Genomic DNA, 26,176 nt, shown 5'->3' on the forward strand with positions numbered 1-26,176 from the left:
CAAAGGATTTCCAACCTTCATCCCCCCCCCCCCCCCCCCCCCCCCCCATATTTTAGGCCAGAATTGTGTTTATCATGTAATATTATACATATTAATAATCAGACTGATCTCCTGAAAGTTTAGTGTTTTTTTTTTTTTTTCCTCCTGAAATAAATTGCAGCCAGAGTAATTGCTTCCAGTTCATGATTGGCTCACGTTAGACTTGAGAAAGGCCTTGTGTGCCCTAAATCTTGATCTTTTTTGATTCTCCAGACTGCATCATTTTGCCTAATAACAGGTATTATCTCTCTTTAGATGTTGATTTTAAGAACAGACAGACTGAAAAAGGAGCAGAGATGGTATCTACCTTCGTACCATAAAACAAATTCTAAAATGACCACTTCTGTCTATAGAAGCCTGAACAAGTTAGAAAGAGGGCATTTTTTAATATCCAATAATGCCATTATTAACGATCACAGACATTTCTCATATTTCCAGACTATTTCACAGCCATGTGGGTAAGTACTATTAGCCCTTGTACAACAGAGGAGATCAGCTGATGTGTAAAGTCTTTCCTAAGCTTAATTGGCTAGTTTTGTATTTTGCAGATGTTAGATTTCCAAAACAGTAATCCTGTAAATGCACACAAGCAGCTCTGATGTAACACAGAATTTGATTTACTGCCGCCTTGGTAAGACAAATCTCATTTGCAATGGAAGATGTTGAACCTAAAGAGAATATGCCTTTGTAAATTTTCTTACCCAAGGGTAAAATATAGATTTGAATGTCAAGGTCATCATGACAAACAACATGTGCCTTGCAGAAAATGAAAGTGCTATGTTATATACTCTGTTTTATTTTATTTATTTATTTATTTTAATATTTTAATGAGGCCTATTTGATTTTTTTTTACACTGATTTTTAGTCCACGTGGCAACAATAGCAGTAGAGGTGTGCAGCCATGTTTTGTTTTTGCAGAAATGGACTGCACTGGTGCTGCAGCTGCACTCTGATATGCCATTTACACAGAACAAATAGAAGGTGGTATGGCAGTTGCTATGACAACCTGCTCTACTTTAGAGCAGCCAAAGGCCTCTCAGCACATTTTGAAATTGCTTCCTTCTCATTATGCTTCAGCAGTGAAAAAGGTGATGCCTGCAATTAAATATCAATGAATTTATTTAGTTTTAAAATTAAATTATATTTTTAGACTGCTTCTTGGCATGTGATTAAGCTAGAATAGATTGTAAGAGCAATAATACAAGCAAACAGGTTTGGATTTTTATAGGAAAAGTAGATGTCTGTCGGCACACATTTCACACAAGGTAATGTTATAAACTTTCTGCAAAACATTGTGTGTGGCACTTGAAGGGAAGAATAGTGCACAACGTGATAGCAGTTTAATATGGGAAATCATTTCATTTAAGCAATACCAGAAGGTGAGCAAGGTGAGGGGAAGCATGTGAAAATTAAGTGATTATATTGAACTGATAAGCTAACAATTATGTATTGATATTATTGTTTAAAAAAATATCCATGCTTTCAATCCTAGAGTGCTCTGATTTTCTTCTCTTCTATGTAAATATTCTCTTCAGTACTACACAAAATGGCTGGTAAATATGACTTTCATATCAGAGAGTGAAGCATGAAAGTGCAATGGGCATTTGTATTTAAAAGATATAAAGGACTCTACATGGAATCTGTCACTGGTTTAATGATGTCCAGTGGAGTTGCTGCCAACATATTCTACTCTGAAACATAATCCTATTCAAAAACTAGACTGGTATATAATTGACAATGATCACGATATTGCTCAGCTGCTTCATAACACACCATGAAATTCTCTGGTTATTCTATTCTTTGCACTCTTGCTTGTGAATATGTAATTTGCATAACAATTTTGCAATGACTTAATAATGTGTAGTATGCCAAATGTCACTATTGGATTATGAGGTAATCTGATTTCTTGAAATCCCTGAACAATTATCCTCAATAACCTCAATATGAATGTACAGGATCTGCTAACCTGACTGCCTGATAGTCTGAGAACACTCAGGCAGGTTGCCTGTGACAAATGTACCTTGCTCAGATTCCTTGCTCCCTTCCCCTGAAACATGCATTGACCAGAATATATGGGAATGAGAAAAAAAATAAATAAAAATTCACATTGCCTATTTCTTGTTACTCCACTATACTGGTATTTACAATACTGAAGAGCAGATGGCTGACTCTGGAAGTGCAGAGGATGTGCATGATGTATATGTGGGTATATGAATGGTTATTTTATTACCTCTGAAGCTTTTATTCTACAGCTTTATAGTAGAGTCAAAAACAGAACAAAACAAAACAAAACAACAACAACAAAAAAAAAAAACCTGACCAGTTATACCCTTTCTTTTCATTAAAACGTAGTTCTAGGTCCATTAAAAAGAGAGCTGAAATGTTGTCCCAAGGAGAAGCCATACGTGTCCTGTCTGCATCCATCCTGTCTTTCTGAAGGTGGTCCTGCCACTATTCATACACTATGCACTGCCATGTCAACCAAGTCACATGTTTGGAAGAGACTGGTCAGCTTGCTCCAGATTGCTCTCTAGGAAGAAAGCTTAAAAGAGAGCTTGTGGGTTTGTAATGCAATCACCAGACTTTGATCCTGAACCAGCTCATGAATTGAGCCTAATCAATAAAGTAAGCACATCCAAACACTAACAAAATTAAATGATTTGGAGCAAATGATGTACTCAACTCAAGTACCACCATGGGATAATTCTTGTTAAAATTGTTTATTGGGAATACCCCACTGAAACTGATGGGTCTACATGTCTGTCAACAATACTGGAGACCAAGGTCTGAATCTGTATATGGAACTAGTGCGTGTGCACTCTTCAACAATGAGCAAGGTCTGAGATGGTAAATGTCAATGCCAGTTCAAGTATTTTGAATTATGAATTGACAATGTAATTACCACTTTGTGAAGAGGAGCCTTAGTAACTCAGTTATACTGAATTAAGGTCATTTTTAAATCCACTTGTTCCAAGATTAAAGTTTTTTGTTAACACCTTTGGAAATGCATATGTGTTTTTGGATGTGGATAATATCTAAGTGTAAGAGCCTCTATTTATCCTGACTTTAGCTGAAGCCTGAAGGTCTGATAATATCATAAAGATATATATTTAACAATGAATGTGTTTGCATGTTCACATGAGAAAACTCAGATTAAAAAATCTGTTGCAAAAGAAGTCCTGTGTTTGTAAAGGGGCAGCTGATGAATATGAAATAGACTTTTGTGTAATATCCAAGTCTTTGTTGGTAGGGAACAGATGCTACACCAGCAGTCCTGGGACTTCATAGAACTACTATGAATATGTTCACAGCATGAGAAGACGGGCAACATGCTGCTAAAATGCTGCTTCCCAAATCCCAGGACTGCTATAGTGCTGTTGTAGTGTCTGCTTTAATTCAAAGGCATGCTTAAAAAAGACCCATTATGATCTAGCATTCTGAATTGTCACTGTCAGTGATTTTACAGTTTAGCCTGTTTAGGGCTGAAAGGCTGGGAAGGAAAATATTGATCTTGCTATATGCTGATGTAGAATAATCTGTATTTGTCTTTGAGATTCTTTCTTCATGTGCTAATAAGTCTTTTCACAAATCATAAAATGATTTAAATGAATGATTTAATTAACCAGATTTATCCTGTGTTGCAAAAGCGCATAAAGAAGCTGACAATGTACAATGGTCACAGGCATTTTTTTTTTTTGCTTATTAACCATAATTTAGAAGGGATGAATGCTACTGGACATTGCTAGTGGTTTCTATATCTTAGTCCTCACAGAGAATGGAAAAATATAGGGAAACAGTGAGGCTGAGTAGTTTACTGACTTCCTAACCCGTGACTCAGTTTAAGGGTTAAATGCAATTAGATTAAGTAGATGTGAGATCACAGTGAAGACTGAAGATCTGAAGATCCTAGAATGTTGTGAGTTCAAAACTGTAGAGATACAAAATATATATATATATATATATTTGCTGCAGTAGCCAGTTATTCTTTATTAGATGCACTTTGTCAGGGCTGGGAGGCAAAATGGAAGTAAAACACAACAGAAAATAGCTCTTATGGTGCAGTAAAACTGGATGGTTCATGATTCAGTAATGTACATAATGGCTTAGTTTCCCTTTGTATTCGTGAGATTTTAATGATCTAATTGTCAGGTTACTGCAGGAGCTAGTGGTTCTCTGACGCTGGGCACCAGGAGTGTGGGGTCTCGTTGGGTCCACTGTGTCAGTGCCTGGTAGGCAGGGCCTGTCCCAGTGCCCCAGCCAGGAGCACGGGGTGCACAGGGGCAGCCCCAGCCCTGGGCACTCTGCACCACATGGGTCTGGCCCCAGGCTGGGCTGGGCCATGGGCCTGCAGGTGAGCCTCTCTGGGCAGGGAGCCATGACAGAGCAGGGCAGGGCAACGGGGAGCTGGAGCCTGGTCCTGATGTGGCCTCAACGGGGCAGGGGCTGGCCTCAACTTGGGGTTATGTCACACTTTGCTGTGACAAAAGCCTTTAATTCTTTATTGCTTCATAAAGCATGCACAACTGATCAGAGCGTGAAGACATGAATGGAGGGGAAATTACCGTATTCTAATATTGTCATTATCATGATAAATATTCAGAAGGCTATGAAAAAATTCTACAAAATGTTATGCTATTTGGATAAACCAGTAGTTTCCTGAGGAGTGATATGCTTATATGATTAAATCCTACCTCCTAGAAAATCCAAGCTTCTGGAAAATGTAGTGGCGGCTTTTAAAATAAATTTGGACTGCTATAGAGATGGCAATCACAGCCAAGACAAAGCTTGGCTATGAGCTAGTTACCATCTCTTAGTAAGCCCAGGAGCATTTAGTTACAAAACATCAATGAAAAGCAAGAAGACACTGTCATAGGTTGAAATGAAGACTGTGTGGAAATCAAACATTCCACTGTGACATTTTGCTTCATGGTAAAATGAAGACATTTTTATGGAGTTTGTTTGTTTGTGTGTGTGTGTGTGCGCATGTGTTTGTGTGTAATATTTTTGATTGATTGAATGATAGATAAAACACAAAGACTCAATAGTCCAGTGTTCTGGAGGCCCATTCAGAAGCAGGAGATCTAGGTGCAAGGCTCTGCTGTGGAAAGGAACATGAAGCTGAATGCTTCCCATTTCACAGCTCTTGGTGTCAAAGGAACTGGGGGAGAGGACTGCAGAATGGAGGGGATTTAGTGGCTCTAGTGTCTGTCATGATGAGTGAATCCAGGGACATGAATCTAATACTCTTACAAACCGGTTAAGTGAATTAATTGCATTATTGCTGACTTTTTTTGAGGTGTGTATTTTAGCCATATAATCTCCCCAATCATCCTACATTAATGAAAATTGTATTTTCCTGACCAAAAAGTGATCCTGAGTTCATATAAAACTGACCTTCTTACTATGGAAAGAACAGATGTTGATTTTGATATAGCAGTTATGAAGTTGATGATTTCTGTATGGAAAGCAAGACTAACATTTTTCTTTCCTTCTTTCTTTCTTTCTTTCTTTCTTTCTTTCTTTCTTTCTTTCTTTCTTTCTTTCTTTCTTTCTTTCTTTCTTTCTTTCTTTCTTTCTTTCTTTCTCTTCTTTCTTTCTTTCTTTCCTTCTTTCTTTCTTCCTCTCTCTCTCTCTCTCTCTCTCTCTCCCTTCCCTTCCCTTCCCTTCCCTTCCCTTCCCTTCCCTTCCTTCCTTCCCTTCCCTTCCCTTCCCTTCCCTTCCCTTCCCTTCCCTTCCCTTCCCTTCCCTTCCCTTCCCTTCCCTTCCCTTCCCTTCCCTTCCCTTCCCTTCCCTTCCCTTCCCTTCCCTTCCCTTCCCTTCCCTTCCCTTCCCTTCCTCCTTCCCTTCCCTTCCCTTCCCTTCCCTTCCCTTCCCTTCCCTTCCCTTCCCTTCCCTTCCTTCCCTTCCCTTCCCTTCCTTCCCTTCCCTTCCCTTCCCTTCCCTTCCCTTCCCTTCCCTTCCCTTCCCTTCCCTTCCTTTCTCCCTTCTCCCTTCTCCCTTCACCTTCTCCCTTCTCCCTTCTCCTTCTCCCTTCTCCTTCTCCCTTCTCCCCTTCTCCCTTCTCCATTTTCCATAGCATTTCTGCCTTCCTGGTAGAGAAAGTTGATTATGCTATACGCTGCATGTTGAAGCTACTTTGTGCTAGATTGTATTTCTGTCTGCTGCAGAAGAGTACAAATTAGGCAATTGCAATACACTGCAATTACTGCAACACAAGCATACTTTTAATCAGAACCATTCTTGTTGGAAGAGGTGGCTATGCTTTTCCCTGCTCTGAAATGTAATAGGAGCTTCTCTGTGTACTGCTGGTCCTAGCACTTGGTAGGTTTAGTTGAAGGTAACAATTAAAACAGGCTAGCTAACAGGCTACCAAAAACTTTCTAAACAGGAAAATGATGACAGTGGACATTTACTGCATAAGCTCACACAAAGAAATAAAGTGTTTTTTAGCAAAGTTTTTTCTTTACATTGGCAAAGAGAAGCAATTTCTTAGGAAGAGAGGTTCTCTCTCTCTGTCTCTTCACTTCACCCCCCCCCCCCCCCCCCCCCGCCCCGTGCCTTCATATATTTGAAATACACTATTTATTAAGGTAGTTGACAAGATTTTTAAGACAGTCTATGCAAGTAATTGGTGCAGCTCGATGGGGTCAGATAGGCAAGAAAAACACTTGGTTCTGATGACCCAGAATTTTAACAGGTAGTTGGTGAAGTACTGTAGACTTGAATAATCATTAATAGTTGGGGTGGCAAAGCCCTGGAGACCATCTTCCAGTTTAGCTTCATCCAAAATAGATACAGATTATGAGCCTTCAGACCTATCTGTGACATGAACCAAATGACGCTAAAATAGGATAATGAAATCTGTTTAATGTACTGTTCATCTGAAGTAACATGCTGATGTAAGCATGTCCTAATATATTTCATTACATTGATTAATATGAAAGTTCCACCCTATAATGATCAAACTCATAGTATGATTACAGCTAGCTGTATAAATATTTAAGTAGCGTAGCCTGGTGTCATTACTATCACATATGGGCACCTTATAGCAAAACATTTCTTTTCCTTAGTTTAGAGACTTCTCAACTGATGCTAATTATTATTCTTGTAACAGAATTGCTAGATAGCCATTATATTCTTTATGCATATGCTTAATAGTCAAAGGCTTTGTGGTGGAGAACTGAGGCTCTTACCAAGCTCTTACCTTGGCCTCTCAAATGAAGTTGCTTTCTATCCTTTCTGTACGTATAGAAAGGTTAAGAGGAAAATGGAAATAATACTACCACAGGTGGGACTTCTTTTTCTATCTTAGTGCTGGATCTCTCCCTCTCCTCTCCTCTCCCTCTCCCTCTCCCTCTCCCTCTCCCTCTCCCTCTCCCTCTCCCTCTCCCTCTCCCTCTCCCTCTCCCTCTCCCTCTCCCTCTCCCTCTCCCTCTCCCTCTCCCTCTCCCTCTCCCTCTCCCTCTCCCTCTCCCTCTCCCTCTCCCTCTCCCTCTCCCTCTCCCTCTCCCTCTCCCTCTCCCTCTCCCTCATTTTGTTTCCCCATAGGCTAACTGGCAAATACATCAAAATACTTTTAATTCATGGGAATAATAACTGAAAATCTTCCACATGCTTGATACTGCTTAGGGACTTAGAGCATGATTTGAGTTCAAGCGTAAGAGACCTTTTTTTTTGGGCTTGCATTCTCTTTTTTCAGTTCTATTTTATGTATGTTTGTATATACATGTACACAACTTTGTTACTGGAAAGCTATTGTGTGTTTTTCCATGAAGTCTCTGAGAGGGAGGATGGAAACTGAAATTGGATTACAACAGCAGTTTTGAAGGGAAGTGGATCCTATTGCCTAGAGATGCAGTCTATAATGAAGCTTATTATGTGTTTCACAAGACTGCAAATTCCCATAACCTTAATTGAACTTTTTGGGATTTTCTTGGTGTAGGTTTTCTAAAGCTTTGACTGTTAGGCTCATATATTAGGTCTGCATGGTTTTGCTTGAGAGTAACTTTTATACTCATGGTGGTACAACTAAAGCTTTCTAAATGATTTATTTGAATATAACCTATTTGTCAAAAGCCAAATGGGAAATACAAAATAACTTCACATGTACTTGTTATTCAAAATGATTTAGTGGGAGCTGATGTGGATTTTCTTTTCTTTAAATTCTCAAGATTGGGAAAAATGTTACTGAAGCTTGAAATGTCCTAGTATTCACCTCCACTGCAATCCTGGTGGCAAGTACTGTATCTCTTTTCCTGTAGTTGTTGCTGATTTCTTTTGTGTTTTGTGCTTGAGAAAGACTGTGAAGTCTTCATGTCACAGCAAGATACAAATGATTATCAGTACTGCTGAATGTTTCTGTTATCTTCTTTTTCCAAATTTGCCCCGAAGGATTATTTTATTGATTGAAACAATTTCCAGCATTAGCCAGAAAATGTCTTGATATTAAAATTCATATTACATATATGAATTATAAATAAAATCAATTAAAATACCTAGTTTTAATATGTTCATTTAATTTCTTCCTAACTGACAATGTACAAAGGCATTTTGTATGGGATTTTTCTTTTCTATCTCTCTTCTGAAAGCTTGCTGGGATTCAGCAGTCACATTCCAGATCATAGTGCACTATTATGGCTTATTAAGGAGACATCACAGTGCTATCAATGCCACCAGCGTTCTGGTTCTTCTTTAGATGAGTTGTTCATCACCTATCTTTTTGTTTGCCTTCTCTTTTTAGTATTGATGATATTACCAATTGTCCCGTTGTTGAAAGGAAATGAATTCAGTAAGATTTCAGTAATTCTTACTGAATTCACTAAGAATTCAGAAGGAAAGAGAAAATCTTTCAAATGACAAGACATATGTGAAATTGGTAGGTGCTCTATAAGCATAAGCAAAAACAGGTAAAAAAAAAAGTGTTGCTTTATGTTTTCTTGTTTTGTTAAGGAAGATTTTATACCTACTTTTCAAACAGTGTAATTCTGTTACGTTGTAATATACTCTGTAGTATACTCTGTTGTATTTGATGGGCAGAACACTCGCAGGACAAATTTCCATTTTTGAATTTGCTCTTGAAACAGAACAAAATTGTGGCTTTGTTCAGTGATGTTTACTTAACACTTTGTATCTACAGAAGACTGGTTCTGATTTTTAAAGGCCATGAGATAGGCCTTTGTCTTGGTCTTGGTGTAAAGAATACACTAACACTGTGCATTCTTTAGATCTCCATCAGAAGTTCAGCTGTCTTGAGCTGTGCTATGTTTGTACTTCCAGGAAAGCTGGCCTCACGGAGATTTCTTTGTCTCAATTTTTTTCTGTCATAAGAGGTGAAGCAGTTTTGCAGGATGAACACAAGTACAACTAAAACAGAAGGAAAAGCAAAAGCTAAAGTTGAGCTAAAAAGCTTGAGTTCTGAAATTATTGCCTAGACATTACAGGGATGAACAATATGGGAGGCAATGCATGTAAAACCCCATGCCAAAATTATGTGTGGTAGTGATGGAAATTAATCTTAAGAGATTCTTTTTATTAAAATCTAATCTTTTTAAATTACTACAAGGGAAAACAAACAAAAACAAAAACAAAACAAAACTAAAGAAGTATTGCAAATCCTAAGATGACCAAAGCCAGACCAAAACATCTGTCTTCAAAATGGCATTTGGCATTGCTGCATGGATATGTGGCTACTACTGAGGATTTCAGTCCAAGTTCTAAAGGATCATTGCACTTGAAATTATTGTTATTTGGATTGGATGGTGGAAGTAGGACAAACTGTATTGAATATCTCAAAATACCTTGGCAAGACTTGTAGGGAAAATATATATATATTTTTTGATAAACTAACTGATTTGAGGAGAAACTGGTAGGCTTTTGGTGACACAAGTGCATCTTCAGATCTGCCACAGTGATGCACATCTATTTTGATGTTGCAATTAGTATTTCTGCTGACTAGCTATATTTCTCTTGGTAGTACAAAGAAGGTGAACCGGAGGTTCTTTAGATGAATGTGGCCCTTATGAAACATTTGGGGTTTTTGATGTTAGAATTCTGATATCTTGTTCTTACTTAGCTAAGGATTTCCGAGATGTCTGGGATACAGTGTGGTGGTTTAACATCGATGGGCAGCTAAGCACCACCACACAGCTCTTTCACTCCAGTTCCTCAAAGGAAGAAGGAGAGAAAATACAATGAAAATAAGCTCATGGATTGAGATATGTGCAAGGAGATCGTACAGCAATTACCATCATAAACAAAACAGACATCATATGGAAAATTAGTATAATCTATTGCTTATTGATAAATTAGAGCAGTGAAAACTAAAGGCAAACCAAAAACACCTTCCACCCACCCCCATACCTTTCACTGTGTTCTACCTCCTTCCTCTGAGAGGCACAGGGGAATGAGGAATGTGATCTTTTTCTGCTCCACGTGGGGTCCCTCCCACGAGATGCTATCCTTCCTGAACTGATCCTGTGTGGGCTTCCCACAGGCAGCAGCTCCTCAAGAACTGCTCCAGCACAGGTCCGTACCACGGGGTCCATTCCCCAGGAGCAAACTTCTCCAGCACGGGTTCCCCACAGGCAGCAGCTCCCCCCAGGCCCCCTGCTCCTGCTTGGGCTCCTCTCCATGGGCTGCAGCTCTGGCCCAGGGCCCGCTCCTGCGGGGGCTCTCCATGGGCCGCAGCCTCCTCCAGGCCACATCCACCTGCTCCACCGGGGGCTCCTCCACAGGCTGCAGCGTGGAGATCTGCTCTGCCATGGGACCCATTGGCTGCAGGGAGACAGCCTGCTCCACCAGGGTCCTCTCCACAGGTCACAGGGGATCCGGCACCTGGAGTGCCTCCTGCCCTCCTTCTACGCTGACCTTGGGGTCTGCAGGGTTGCTTCTTGCACATTTTCTCTCTCTTCTCTCTCTCCCAGCTGGTGTAGCACAGCAGTTTTTTCTGTTTCTTAAGTCTGCTCTCCCAGAGGCACAACCAGCTCTGGCCAGTGGCGGGTCTCTTTTGGAGCTGACTGAAGCTGGCTCTGATAGGACATGGGGCTCTGCTCGCAGAGGCCACCCCTGCAGTCTCCCTATTACCAAAACTTTGCCACATAAACCCAATACACAAAGGTAAAGAACTGAGCTAGAAAGAAAATATCTGTCTGTCTGCTCTGACATTTTTCTCTTGGTTATTTGACTGCAAAATATATCTTTTACTGTTAGTTTCTGGCTAAATATTATTATCTTGTCTGACAAGACTGTGCTGTCATCCTACTCCTATTTTGCTACTAGAGTCATAGAAAGTCCGCATCTTATGACATCTATTTTTCAACATCTATAAGCAAGAAGCTTCTCAAAAACCAACAAATGTTTTCAACTTTAAACTTCAGAACAAAATGGACCACCAGCTCATAATTTCTACTAAATCTTTCTGCAGATGAATGAAACCACAGCACTGATAATCATCCAGTGTTAAGTATCCATTTTGTTAACCACCCTGCTCCTATTTACTAGGAAAAAAGATACCTTTGTGTCAGCTTTTTTGCACTTGAGTTAAAAGCAGCTACTGCTAGTATCATGCTGGGTAGGCAAATGTATTCACAGGCACAATTAGAATCTCTGGATAAGGTGTCGTCTATTAGAAATGGGAAAAAGTTCTCTTTCTGCTTCAGGTTTTGAAATAATTTTCTTTTTCAATATAAGACAGTTATAGTGAAACCTAAAGTAAAACCAAAATAGTTTGAAATTATCAAATGTAATCTACTATTTTTTTTAAGCTTTTGTATACATTTGGGGAGGAGAATGAATTTGCTTAGACCATGTTTAATGCTTTAGGCTAGTTATTAAAATGTACCAAATGGAAAACCTGTGTAGACTGTATGTTTCTTCTCCAGGATTTTAAATTATATTGTGTCACAGAACTGATTTGTGGTCCACTTGAGTAATGGTCCACGGCATTCATTTGCGTAGGAAGTGAGCTGGTCAAAGTAGAAGCTGACCAGTTCCCCAAAATGCTCCTCACAAATGTGTATGACAGATGAGATGATAATCGATTAAAACAGGAGTACAAGGCAGCTCTGCTATGAGTGGTTTTATAAGTTTTCTATTTATTAGATGTGAAAGTTTGAACTTCAGGGAGCTCTTTGAATGTCTCAGTGAATATTACAAGCTCCATTTGAGGTCTTGCAGAAGTTACAAGGAAGGCAAGAGTGTCTGGATTTTTCATGTATGAGAACAATAATAAAAATGTTATGACTACAAGCTTTTACAGCATAAGTAAAACTTTAACTCATTCCATTTTTTATTATTTATTTATTATTATTATTATTTTTAACTGGAATATATGGGTTATAGCTGAAACTATATGAACACAGATTTCCTGGGATATAGGAGATGCATCCCTGTGCTTGTAAGCACTGTCTGGAGAAACACAGGCTCTCAATTGGTGTTGGTTATGCAAGCCTAGCCATCTACATCAGGGACAAATGCACTCCCTGGTCTGGAGAACAAGTTCTAGGTTTATATATATATATGTATATAAAATATTATATATATATATTATATATTATATATATATTATATATGTCAAATTCTGGTTAACAAGAGATGTTTTTCTGAATGTCAGATTTAGAATTTTGGGGGATTATTTTTTTTTGCTAAATTTCTGTTGTTTGCCTTGCTCAAATCAACCCTAGGATTGGATTAAATCTTTATTTGGTCAAAGCTTTCTAACCTTTGTGAAAACAGCAGAATTGTTTTCATTAGGGATAGATGCTGGATTTTTGGATTATTAAATACAAAATGTTGAGCTTTAGTGAATTTTTTTGTGGGTAGTTTTCTAAACCTGAAGTAGAAACTGGAAGTTATCAACAACATGTTTTTATGCTGAATCAGTTAAGCCTGAAATATTAATTTTTAATTCACTTAAGATTGAAATACTAATTTTTCAAAAAAATAATATGTCTATTTTTTCTAAGTACTTTTGGTCTTTCATAGGTTATAGATAAGGAATTTGAAGTCTCTTCTTGTAAAGTCAATATGGTTCCCACTTCTGTAACTGATATACTGAATATATCCCCCAAAAGCTTTGTTGTTATTATTAGTTACTATTAATACATTTAGTCGTGTTAATTTCTGTGGATAAAAACTGCAAATTTGCAAGTTTGCAGCTTGCAAATTTTGGCTCTTTCATTTAGTCCTGAAGGGATTTTAGGTCCAGACAAGGATGCCTCATACATTTGTAAGGCAGAGGCATCAGTTTGGGCTTCCTCTCCTTCATCCTTTCCTTCCGCTCCCTTGTAGAAGTTGCTGTTGAAAATGTCATTTTAGTAGTCAGTTTCCCATTAAAGTCACTCTCTACTACAACTCATAAATCTATGAATCATTGAAGTCAGACATGATCCCAAATATTCCCTTTTAGAATCTGTGTAGGTTTTGCATAACAAGCTACATGCCAGGAATGCCACGATCTCAACGATTAAATTTTATATGCTGACCTTTTTCATCTCTGGTAGATGTTGGCCATGAATTGCTCATCTCTATGCCTATCACTTCACCTGGGACTGGAAGAATCTCCAAAATTACATGTGATATTAATTTTTATTCTAGCTTCTTCACCCATGTTTGAAAAAGTTTACCCCACTATCCTGAGGATAAAAACTAGATTAACTCTAGTAATGTTCATAAGCCAAAACTTGAATCAGCATCTGTTCTTAGGTCCAGGAGCACCTAAGTCTCTAGAGTTGGTAATGATCAGTTATTTTCCATCAAGAAATGTCATCATGAATTGTATATAATTTGTTATTAACAGCTAAGGACTCCCAAAATTATTTCTAATCTCCTTTAATCACTGTCATTTTTTCTTAATTTCCATTGCATGATGGAAGATGTTTACTTTTTTGAGACAACATTGTCGCTGTATTTCTTAAATTTTAAGTCTTTCTGACTTTAGAAGTGCAATATGTTTGCCTTCCTGTTAATTGCTAATACTGAACTTCAAAATTATTTCCACAGTTCATCAGCTGTAGGGAACTGACTTTCACTATGCTCACTTAGCAAACTGGTTTGATTTCATCTGGTATTCCCACTGTAGGACAGATGGCAGAAATGGCTGATGTCTGTGCTACTCAGGCATGGTGTCTTCAGATTCCTACGTCAGAAATGCATAATGTAGAGGGAAGCAATTTTTGGCTGCTCACCCAATATAGCTCCCTTGAGTGATGAGGCTTGTGAGGCTTGTAAGCCTTCAGGCTCAAATCACAGAACTGTTGGTGAATTAAGATATTAGGTTATTAATTCTGCTCTAAAACATTGCTGAATGCAAAATAATATCAGCTCCATGATTCATTCTGCTTCAACAGTTGGAATAAAGCAGAATATGCTATCATATAATACGAATATCAATGTATTACAGATTGCAAGTGCTGACAAAAGCTTACTGGTGTTAAAACAAAATACATAGGCTGTAGTCAATCTTTTTAGCTTTCATGAAACCTTAGTATCAGTATTTGTCACACAAAGCTGTAACTATGATTCCAATGTAAAAAATAAAAATAAAAAAACAATGTAATTTCTATACTTCATGTTATCTTCATTCTGCTTAGTCTTTTTAACTAGTGTAGTGCTTATGTTATAAAGAACAAAATTATCTTATTCTAATAAACATTATTTCATCTTCTCTAATATTCATGCCACTCTGTTGACAGCAGGGCCAATGAAGGCCACAGCAAAAAGCTATTTAATTTGAATATTTCCACTGTATAGTCCAAAGCTTTTATTGCATCTGGTGTTATATGTTCCTTTAACCCATTTGCCCACAATTTTGATTCTGTGTATTACTTCTTGAAGTTTAGTTCTAAAATCTAGTGTAAGATTTTATGCTTTATAAAACTACTGTAAAATGCTACAGCTCTTTCCATGTTCCTTTATGGATGGTGGGTTCTGAAGTTTAACTTATGGCCCGTCTTTGCCTCTAGTATTGACTGATGATGCATGATAAGGACAACAATGGAATTTTGATTTTCTCAGGCAGAAAATAGAAACTAGCTGTAGGACTTCAGTACATTTCCCATCTGAGGTGGAGTAAGATGTTAAATTCTTACATGTCTTTCAGCTAAATTGTTTTGTCATTGATCTGTTATCAGAATACCAAAATACTATCCAAAGCTTGGTCACTTTCTGAAATTTTTGTTAGTACCTTGAGAATCCAGCAAAAATCCAAGGTGTCCACTGTAATAAGGGCTATAATAACTCAGTTCATGTACTTCGGAGATCATCCTCCAAGAAAGAAATGGGGGAAAAAAAAAAAAAAAATAAAGGTGAGTTGAAATGACTTGCCAGGATTTATGGAGCTGGATTCAGAAACTAGTTCTAAGATTTCCCAATTTCAATTTCTGATCGCTTTACAATAAAAGCAGTAATCTTGTATCAGAAAGTCACATTTATGCCGAGTAAACCTAGAGAAAAACCTGTAAGCTAAAAAAGGATACTGTACAGTTGAAGCAGAAGGTTTGTTGACAATACAAACATACATTAGCCAGTCTGTAAGTATTCTGTTTCTAACAGCAGATTATTTTATTAAACTATATAAACTTTAATGATTTTTCACAGAATCACAGAATCACAGAATCGTCTAGGTTGGAAGACCATTCATCTAGTCCAACCTCTGCCCTAACACTAACAAGTCCTCCACTAAACCATATCACTAAGGGCTACATCTAAACGTCTTTTAAAGACCTCCAGGGATGGCGACTCAACCACCTCCCTGGGCAGCCCATTCCAGTGCCTAACAACCCTTTCAGTAAAGAAGTTCTTCCTAACATCCAACCTAAACCTCCCCTGGTGCAACTTTCGCCCATTCCCCCTCGTCCTGTCACCAGGCACGTGGGAGAATAGACCAACCCCCACCTCTCTACAGCCTCCTTTAAGGTACCTATAGAGAACAATGAGGTCTCCCCTGAGCCTCCTCTTCTCCAGGCTAAACAACCCCAGCTCCCTCAGCCGCTCCTCGTAAGACTTGTTCTCCAGACCCCTCACCAGCTTCGTTGCCCTTCTCTGGACTCGCTCGAGCACCTCCATGTCCTTCTTGTAGCGAGGGGCCCAAAACTGAACACAGTACTCGAGGTGCGGCCTCACCAGAGCCGAGTACAGGGGGACAATCACCTCCTTAGACCTGCTGGCCACACTGCTTCTTATGCAAGCCAGGATGCTGTTGGCCTTCTTGGCCACCTGAGCACACTGCTGGCTCATATTCAGCTGCCTATCAACCAGTACTCCCACGTCCTTCTCTGCCAGGCAGCTTTCCAGCCACTCTTCTACCAGCCTGTAGCGCTGCTTGGGGTTGTTACGCCCCAGATGCAGGACCTGGCACTTGGCCATGTTGAACTTCATGCAGTTGACCTCAGCCCATCGGTCCAGCCTATCCAGATCCTCCTGCAGAGCCTTCCTTCCCTCGAGCAGATCGACACACGCACCTAACTTGGTGTCGTCTGCAAACTTACTGAGGGTGCACTCGATCCCCTCATCCAGATCATCGATAAAGATATTAAAGAGGACCGGCCCCAGCACTGAGCCCTGGGGGACTCCACTAGTGACCGGCCTCCAACTGGATTTGGCTCCATTCACCACAACTCTCTGGGCCCAGCCATCCAGCCAGTTTTTAACCCAACAAAATGTACGCCAGTCCAAGCCACGAGCAGCCAGTTTCTTGAGGAGAATGTTGTGGGAAACGGTGTCAAAAGCCTTACTGAAGTCAAGGTAGATCAAATCCACAGCCTTCCCCTCATCCACCAAGTGCGTCACTTGGTCATGGAAGGAGATCAGGCTCGTCAAGCAGGACCTGCCTTTCATAAACCCATGCTGACTGGGCCTGATCGCCTGGTTGCCCTGCAAGTGCCGCGTGATGACCCTCAAGATAATCTGCTCCATGAGCTTCCCTGCCACTGAGGTCAAACTAACAGGCCTATAGTTCCCCGGGTCTACCCTCCGGCCCTTCTTGTAGATGGGCGTCGCGTTTGCTAGCCGCCAGTCGACTGGGACCTCCCCTGATAGCCAGGACTGCCGATAAATAATGGAAAGCGGCTTGGCCAGCTCCTCCGCCAGTTCTTTCAGTACCCTCGTGTGGATCCCATCTGGCCCCATCGACTTGCGTACATCCAAGTGTCGTAGCAGGTCGCCAACCATTTCCTCATGGATAGCGAGGGCCACATCCTGCTCCCCATCCCCTTCCACCAGCTCAGGGTACCAGGTATCCAGAGAACAACCGGTCTTGCCGCTAAAGACTGAGGCAAAGAAAGCATTGAGCACCTCAGCCTTTTCCTCATCTTTTGTAACTAAGTTTCCCCCCGCATCCAGTAAAGGATGGAGATTCTCCTTAGTCCTCCTTTTTGTGTTGATGTATTTGTAAAAACGTTTTTTGTTATCTTTAACGGCAGTAGCCAGATTGAGCTCCAGATGAGCTTTGGCCTTTCTAATTTTGTCTCTGCACAGCCTCGCAACATCCTTATAGTCCTCCTGAGTAGCCCGCCCTCTTTTCCAAAGATTATAAACCCTCCTTTTTCTCCTAAGCTTGAGCCACAACTCTCTGTTCAGCCAGGCCGGTCTAGTTCCGCATCGGCTCGTCTGTGGGCATGTGGGGACAGACCGCTCCTGAGCCGTTAAGATTTCCTTCTTGAGGAGTGCCCAGCCTTCCTGGACTCCTTTGCCCTTCAGAACCTTCTCCCAAGGGACTCTGCCAACCAGTGTCCTGAACAGCTCAAAGTCAGCCCTCCGGAAGTCCAAGACAGCGGTTTTACTGGTCCCCTTCCTGACATCGCCAAGAATAGAGAACTGAACCATTTCGTGGTCACTCTGCCCGAGACAGCTCTCGACCACCACATCTCCCACCAGTCCGTCACTGTTTGTGAACAGAAGGTCTAGCGGGACACCTCCCCTGGTAGGCTCTCTAACCAGCTGCGTCAGGAAGTTATCTTCCGCGCTCACCAGAAACCCCTTAGACAGTTTTCTCTGGGCTGTGTTGTGCTTCCAGGATATGTCTGGGAAGTTGAAGTCCCCCACGAGAACAAGCGCTGACGATTTCGCGGCTTCTGCCAGCTGCCTGTAGAACTCCTCATCAGTCTCCTCATCCTGGGTCAGCAGTCTATAACAGACCCCCACCAGGATGCTTGCCTTGTTGACCTTCCCTCTGATCCTAACCCATAGGGACTCAACCTTATCATTCCCAGCCTCAAGTTCCTCAACATCTAAACACTCTCTAATATAGAGAGCCACACCACCACCCCTTCTGTGCTGCCTGTCCCTTCTGAAGAGCCTATAGCCAGACATTGCAGCACTCCAGTGGTCCCACCACGTTTCCGTGATGGCAACCAAGTCATAGCCTTCCCACTGCACGATGGCTTCCAGCTCCTCCTGTTTGTTGCCCATGCTGCGTGCGTTAGTGCAGATGCACTTCAGCTGGGCCATTGCCGGCTCTGCCATTGTTCCCCCCGGCACAGCTCCAACAGGCCTTCTTTCAGCCCCATCCCCCTTCTTTCCTAGTTTAAAGCCCTCTCAACGAGCCCTGCCAGCTCCTGGGCTAGGATCCGTTTTCCCCTTTGAGATAGGGACCCGTCTGCGGCCATCAGGCTGGGTGCCGAGTAAAGTGCCCCATGGTCAAAAAACCCAAAATTTCTGTGTTGGCACCAGCCTCTGAGCCACGTGTTAATCAGGTGAGCTTTCCGTGTCCTCTCGGTATCCCTCCCTGCTACTGCAGGGATAGATGAAAACACCACCTGTACTCCCGCTCCATTCACTAACTGTCCCAGTCCCCTAAAGTCCCGTTTGATAGCTTTCAGGCTTCTCTCATCAATATCATCACTGCCAGCCTGGACTATCAAAAGAGGGTAGTAGTCAGAGGGGCGAACCAGGTTGGGAAGCTTCCTGGCAACATCCCTGACACTGGCCCCAGGGAGGCAGCAGACTTCCCTACGGGTAGGGTCAGGTCGACAAATAGGGCCCTCTGTTCCCCTGAGAAGGGAGTCGCCTACAACAATCACCCTTGTGTCTTTCTTGGTGGAGGCAGTCTTGAGGCGTGGAGTTGGCTTCCTCGCCCTAGGCATCCTCCTGGGTAGACTTTCTACCTCGTCCTCACCCACCGGTCTCTCAAGCTCCAGGGCCTCAAATCTGTTACGTAAGGGCACCTGGGAAGGTGGGGCCGGTGGGGGGGGTGTTGCCTGAAAGGTTGAGCAGGGACCTGTCTCCATCCCTCCTCAACTTCTAGGTCACCTCCCTCTGCCCGACAGCGACAGGGCAGGGGGTCCATCCCCATTAGGGGTGTCTCACCCTGGTACCTCTCCTTCAGGCCCTGCAGGGAGTCACTCCACCAGTCTATCTCCCGCTCACACTCCCTAATAGCCCTCAAAAAAAAAAATTTCTACCGAAGCAGAGCCTCAAAAAATTCCACGACACTCGTGCTTGTTCCTCTCCATGGAAATCTTTAGTAAAAGGCGAAAGAGTTATACGATCTGAAGAGAAACCAGAGTATGTTTAGTAGTTTTAAATGTTCTTGATTAATATTCATTTGTTTCAGCCATACAGAGCTAAGGCTTTATGTTACATTTGTTGTTGTTCATAAACTCTCCATTAAAAATTCCCAAAGGTTCCGAATTGAATTCTAAGTGGAAATTCTATGTGGACACACTTATCATTGGAAGCCCAAGGAAACTGTGTATAGAAAGCAAAAGCACAATATGTATGTGGCTCAAATGTATAAACATGTTAGAAACTGCTTTCAAATGACATCACCTTTAGAGCTAAGGGCAGAAATAACATACAAGCAAGTTAAATGGTATTTTCAGCTGAAAGGAATAAGTATAAATATCTTTCTTATGCATTTTCAATAAAGAAAAAAGAAGAGAAAAGGATTTTTTCTTTGTAAAAACAAGATTTAAAACTTTTATCTTTAAACAGGCAAAAATATAATTCACATAATTTAAAAAATATTATAATGTTAAATTATGCTATTAAAATTCTCTAATTCAGTGATAGCTGGCATTAAATTTCCTGGTTTTGATGTGCAGTTATCATTGTACAGATAGTTTTCTGTGTGCTCAAGTTTTGGACCACATGTCTGGTGAGATTTGCAAATCTACATCAGAAGTTTTACAAGATGTATGGAAGCCAGAGAGTTAAAATGAAAACAGAAAACATTAAAAACACAGGCTTTTATCCTAGAAATTAGCTTATCAAATATCCTTTAAAGATACTAGCTGATTGTTTCCAGTTAGTAATTTCAAAACAATATTCACAGCTGGGGTTATTTTTGGAATAATATTGTATTACACTCAGTATGTGTGACAGTACATGTACAGAAACTAGAATGAAAGCATATACTGCAATATGATGAGTTACAGAGAAGTGACAAAAAACCGTTAATTGCTTGGTCTCCAAAACAGAAATACGTGGTTCAAAAAGTACATTCCTTAATAGCACTATAAGAATGGAAAATAAATTACAGTAACTTAAAGAACCAGATATCAGCAAGCTTTTGATGACATTAAGTGTGTCTAAAGTCACAGAATAAAATTATCAGTAATTCAAAATTGGCATGAAATTGAAAGGGAGACGTATACTAATGTTGCTGTTTTGACTTCAGTGTGCTGGAAAAGGCACATTGGACTATTTGGACTTTTTTTTCAACCTTTTACAGCCTTCCTGCCTATGAGAAATGAGGAGGATATGTTTAAAACTTTTAGGAATCAGAATAAGAATAAAAGCACAATATAGAAATCTATTTTCATTATTTGCCAAGAAATTAGTATAATTAGCAAGAAAACTGAGCATATGTGCATAGCAGTTTATCATGCTGCCTGAAAATTTTTGTATCTTTTTTTCTACACTATATTATTCTACCTTTTAACTCAAAACTCTCAACTTAGTCTTTAATGAAGACCATGTCAGTTATAGAAAGACCCATCCAACAACAACAACAACAAAAAAATTCAAGGCTTCCCTTGAGATGTGCCAAAAAAAGAAAAAAAAATGCAGAAACCTTTAAAGAATTCTACAGACTGGTGTATTTTCTTCTAACCCCTTCCTTGTTATATAAGGAAACATTTGGACATTTGATGGGGTCATGATTCTTAGTTGAAACATGTTGAAAAGAGTTTGCTGTGAGAGATTCTGCATCTCTCTTCATTCTGTGATAATGCAGCTATGGTTTTGCAATGCTCCATCAGTAATTTTTGTGAAGACCTCATCTGATTTTCTTTCAAGAAATATGGAAAGTCTTGACATCTTTCTTAGTGAGTTAGAATCAATGATCTTGTACCCTCTGAAGCTTGAACAGATTTTTTTTTTATTCCATTACTTGTGAAGGAAGGATTTCTTTTGTTATTAAATTAAAAATGTTTTGTATATTTCACTATCCAGTGTACTGGTGTAGGATCTAAGCTGTGAGCTTGGCATTTTTGATTTTATATTTAGCCCATGTTTTGGATTTTAATTGCAAATTTTCACATTTATACATGTAGAGGTATCAAACTAGCAAGATTTACCAAAATAGGGAAGTACTAAAGTTTCAAGAAGTGATTTATAAGTATCCTTAAATTGAAAGTGAATACAATAAACAAACCTCTTTTCATTACTGTGAAGCATAATAAAATACTTTTTATTTGGTGTTGACTTTAAAAACAGCATTAAAGTCTTTGTGGGTAATTGTGATGAAAAGAAAGTAAGACTAAGAAAGTAACGTGCTGTCATATAGGAAGTAGAGATTATATAGAAGATAGGAAAGGAAAAAATGTAGTTTACTTAAATACTTTGAATGCATGAATGTGGAGATGACATTAACTATTCCATTAGGATTTTATTCATTCAAGCTTTGAAAATTTAGCAGTAAGAAATTGAAACCTGATAAAGTGTCATTCTTCTCAGTGTTGTAGCTAAAAAAAAGATGAATTTAATAAAGGAGGTGAAATACAGTACATTTTATCATTGAGGACTTACATAAGTGCAATATTTAAGACTGTAGCTATTATAAGCGATAAAATTTTAGCCTATTAAACCAACAGCTGCATTTTTATGGTTTATTAAGCCTGAAATGTTGCTAGGTTTCATGTATATCCATATAACCTGTACCTTTAAGATCGATGTCTTTATAAAATAAGGTACACATGTAATTTCGTATACAAAGCCTGCACTTATGCTATGTATGTTTTAACCATACATAAACCATATAGTTGTTTTTTTGATCCCTGTATACTTTTCTAGAATAATAAATACATTTTAAAAGGCATATACTCTGAACTAGATCTTTATTGTTTCACTCTTTCTCATTCTTCTTTCTTTGAAAGTTTTTCCATGTTGGCATTATTTTTGTTAGTTGTAGTTCTTTAATACCCTTGTCACCCTAAATCAGAAGAGGTTTAAAAAAAAAAAAAGGACATATTTGTCCCCAAAATATTTGTTTATATTTTTTTGAATTTATTACATAAAATGTTATTTATTGAAAACTAACAGTATGTCTTAAAAAAAAAAACAAAAAACAAAAAACAACTGCTTTGTAAGGGAAAAGTGACTTTTTTGTACCTTTATTCTGGATTAAAGGAGATGCTACATGATTCATGTTATAAATCTCAGGCTTCTAAATTACCTTTGTTACAGACCTGAGGACTTGTATCAGTGAAAGGTGGGAATTACCTCAAACTGGTTGGTACCAGAGGCTGGTACCTAGGCAGTTGTGGCAGAACCCTTGTGATCACCAAAGGGAAGAAAAGGAGCGAGGACAGGTTTTCTTTTAGATTTCAGATCTTAGTAAAGAAATGGAATCTTCCCACAAAACAACTGAACACTTAGCTGCAAATGTGCTTTTCTGTTTTCTGACTCTTGGTTCCACATTATAGTCATAGAGCCCTATTATATATTAGAGGGTGGGGTGAGGTGAAGTCTATATTATCTTCTGTAACATGCCAGCTATGCAAGTTATATACAAGATACTTCTGTTGCAGAATATGGGGACATTAAGCTTGCATCACCCCAAAACAGTGTGAAGATTAGAAAAAGACAACTCTCTCTCTCTCTTTCTCTGTCTCATTTATATATGTACATATATACAGGCTTACCAGGATACAATTCTAAGTTCTAACCATATGCTACATGAAACTTTTCTTTGTGGGGTCTGCAGCAGAACTTCTACAGTTATTCCTTGTGAGTATGGTAAGAAATATGTTTTTCAGGAATGTCAAAGTAAAACATGCCTAGGTAACTTGCAAATACTGGGCAAAATTTATACATAGTTTTAGATGTGGACACATCTGGAGATGCTGATCTGAAGCAAATTTTAATATTTAAGATATCTGTATCAACAATCAGAAAAAAAACATTGCTTAGTAATTTGTGGTACCTCAGTAATATAAATGTTTCACATAAATTCCATTATCTTTATTGGTAAAATACTTGAGACTTTTCCAATAATGCATTAAAAATGTGACTAATATCTTTAATGTATGTTTTCCGGTAGAGAAAATGAGGCAGTATGTGTTTTGATTTAAGCAGTAGATTTAACTGATTTTTCTCCTAGAGCCAAATGAATCAACCCAGAGTGAAAATGTTGACAGATGAGATGATTTATTATTATTATTTTTTTTTTTTCAGGAAAGCTCTTATAAAAACTGTATTTCTTATTCAGCTGAAAAATTATAGATGAGATATCATGTTTTCTCTGTTGCACGATCATGTTGCATAATCTCACCCAAAATGGCAAAATAATATTGCTCTAGAGATTTTGATTGCTAACATTAACTACCTTATTATGCTACATTAAAAATCTAAACATTTTTTGATCACTTCCTGACCAGTACCAGGTTGTCCCTGAAAATTTTTATTGACAACTATAAAATGGATATTCAGGAAGAGAAGTACTGGTCTTAAAACTTGTCCATGCTAATACGTTTTTTCCAGAGTAAAAGGGACTGAGTTGTGCAGATAAGTTTAAAATTAGGATTGCTGTTCAATACCTTTAAGATTAGTCTAATGTTTTGTGGTTTTCTCTGTTTGATTCCTTGCTGAGCATAAATTAATGTAACAAGTATGCAGCATCTTAGAGTTGCAGCAGACAGCTGGAGAGACTGGAACTAGTTGTCTCAAAATACAGGATATTGAATTTTTTTTCTTAATATAAAACAAAGAAACATAAACCAACTTTTCTTTTCATAGATCTTACTTGTGACTGTTTCACAGTGTTGCTACTATTCTGTTTATCAAAGGAAATGGATTCTTGAAGGACGTGTACCAGACATGATATTTTCTTTTCTCCGTGACTAACTAGGCGAGAGTCAAATAAGGTAGTTTGACATATATTGGCAAAGATTTCCATAATATCCAAATTATCCATAATTTTTCCTAAATGTGATTTTTTATTTTTATTTTTTAATGTTCCTGGCAGCTTTCATAGCTTTCATGAAATGTTAACAGCAAAATGGACCTTCCTTATAGAAGGCTAATATTCAATCTCTATGCTGTTTTGGTTGCTTATAAAGTTAGCAGAGGTAGGGAAGAAACAACATTTAAAAAGCCCACTATCATTGCTCAATATCTCACCTGTTTCTCAGTCTTTTGAATTCATGAGTAATACAGAGACTATGAGTAATTGTCTCTTCATGAGTAATACAGAGACACACAAGGAAAATAATTGTTTCCTTCAAAGAAATCTCAATGATTTGTTCATTATCACTCTGTGGTGGATCAAGAGTGGTATTCTGCTGTATGGAGGATTTGTAAAGCATGATTTAGAAGTAGCAATCTTAGTACATAAGTTTTTCCCTCACATTGAGGTATTAGACTATTAGACACCTAACCCTTCACATTTCAGCAAAGAAAGTCTGCCATCCTTTCTGTTGAATTTGAGTTGGATAAGTATTTTTTTTGAGGAGGTGTGATCAAAGAGAGGTTCCTCTTTCATGTTACTGTTGGCTAGGTTTTGATAGTGATCATATGCTGTCAAAACAGCTAAAATGGTGGTAGAGGTAATCCTGCATACATGCATAAGCATAAAAATCTATTGACGCAGGCAAATAGGTAAAACATAGGTAAAAAAAGGTAAAACATAATGCTGGACATTAGAAAGAAGTATTTATGTCACAAATATGGATATGCAGTTATGACAACAACAACAAAAACAAAAACATAGTCCGGAAAGAACTTTCCTAAGTTGCTAACCCATGTTCAGAAAATCATATAAATTTAATAATGCAAAATTTAATGATTTCATTAGTGGTATAAAAAGATTTTTACCATTTTTACTTGCTTATTTTCAATAAGCATGTTTGAAAAAAAATTAAGGTTTTAAAATTATCTACTATGATTTAAAAAAAGTATTTATGAAATAACATAGAAATATATATAAAAATGTGATTAGATTATTTATTGTTAGTCTAGAACAGGCAACTTTACCTTGCTATCTATGTATCTATTTTAACAAAATTTTATATCCGCTTTTAGAAATGACCAGTTGAATAGAGTTACTCAAGCAACAAGAAATACACATTTTGCATAACAAAGTCTGGTAATCAAAATTCTGTACAAACAGAATTACCGTACCTGCTTTTAACCATACAAATGGTTTTGCATGGTAATATTTATATCATATGCTTCTAGAAATAGAAGTTCTACACTGTTGATCTATGAATGAGGATGTGAATGCTGAAGAAAACCTGCTTAGAAACTCTGGGTGCATTCATACTTTAAGGAAGTAATTTGTAAAATCAGGGTTCAAACACCTTTAATTTAGGAATTCAAAGATGAATTGCATTTAGCTAATTATAATAAATTGTATTTAGCTAATAAGCTTGGAGTTGTATGCATGAAACTGAAGAACATTAATAAAATTTGTTCTACAAAATAATAGATCTATTCACATCTAGTTGTCAAAACATTTTAAAGTGCTTCATTTCAAAGGAAGAAACATCTACAAAATATAATTCTTCTCTCTCCTCCTACTCATTTTTATTCTCTATTCCCTCTTTTAGTGATATTTTTAAATACAAATGTCTTGACTTTCTGAGGTGCTGAATATCTCCAATTATCTAAATAGTGAGCAAGCAGAGTGGACTAAACTCTGTTTTATTTCATACTGTCATATATGATGACAGTGATTAATGTGACCTGAAGTAGCATGTAA

General features: G+C 38.7%; 1 protein-coding gene across 1 annotated transcript in view; it reads right to left on the reverse strand.

Annotated features, from left to right (window-relative positions):
• Nucleotides 1–14,146: 14,146 nt before the first annotated feature.
• The window catches only part of LOC308190705 (uncharacterized protein), a gene marked incomplete at both ends in the record, with an annotated part of 320,790 nt that continues 308,760 nt past the window's right edge, over nucleotides 14,147–26,176 (reverse strand). Inside the window, 2 exons of the mRNA XM_080582359.1 lie at nucleotides 14,147–14,173; nucleotides 16,825–18,309. Of these exons, the coding sequence (XP_080438485.1) occupies nucleotides 14,147–14,173; nucleotides 16,825–18,309 (1,512 nt within the window). The remainder of the gene's footprint in view (nucleotides 14,174–16,824; nucleotides 18,310–26,176) is intronic.

This window comes from Anser brachyrhynchus, assembly GCF_964034855.1.
Source record: "Anser brachyrhynchus genome assembly, chromosome: 2".
NCBI lineage: Eukaryota > Metazoa > Chordata > Aves > Anseriformes > Anatidae > Anser > Anser brachyrhynchus.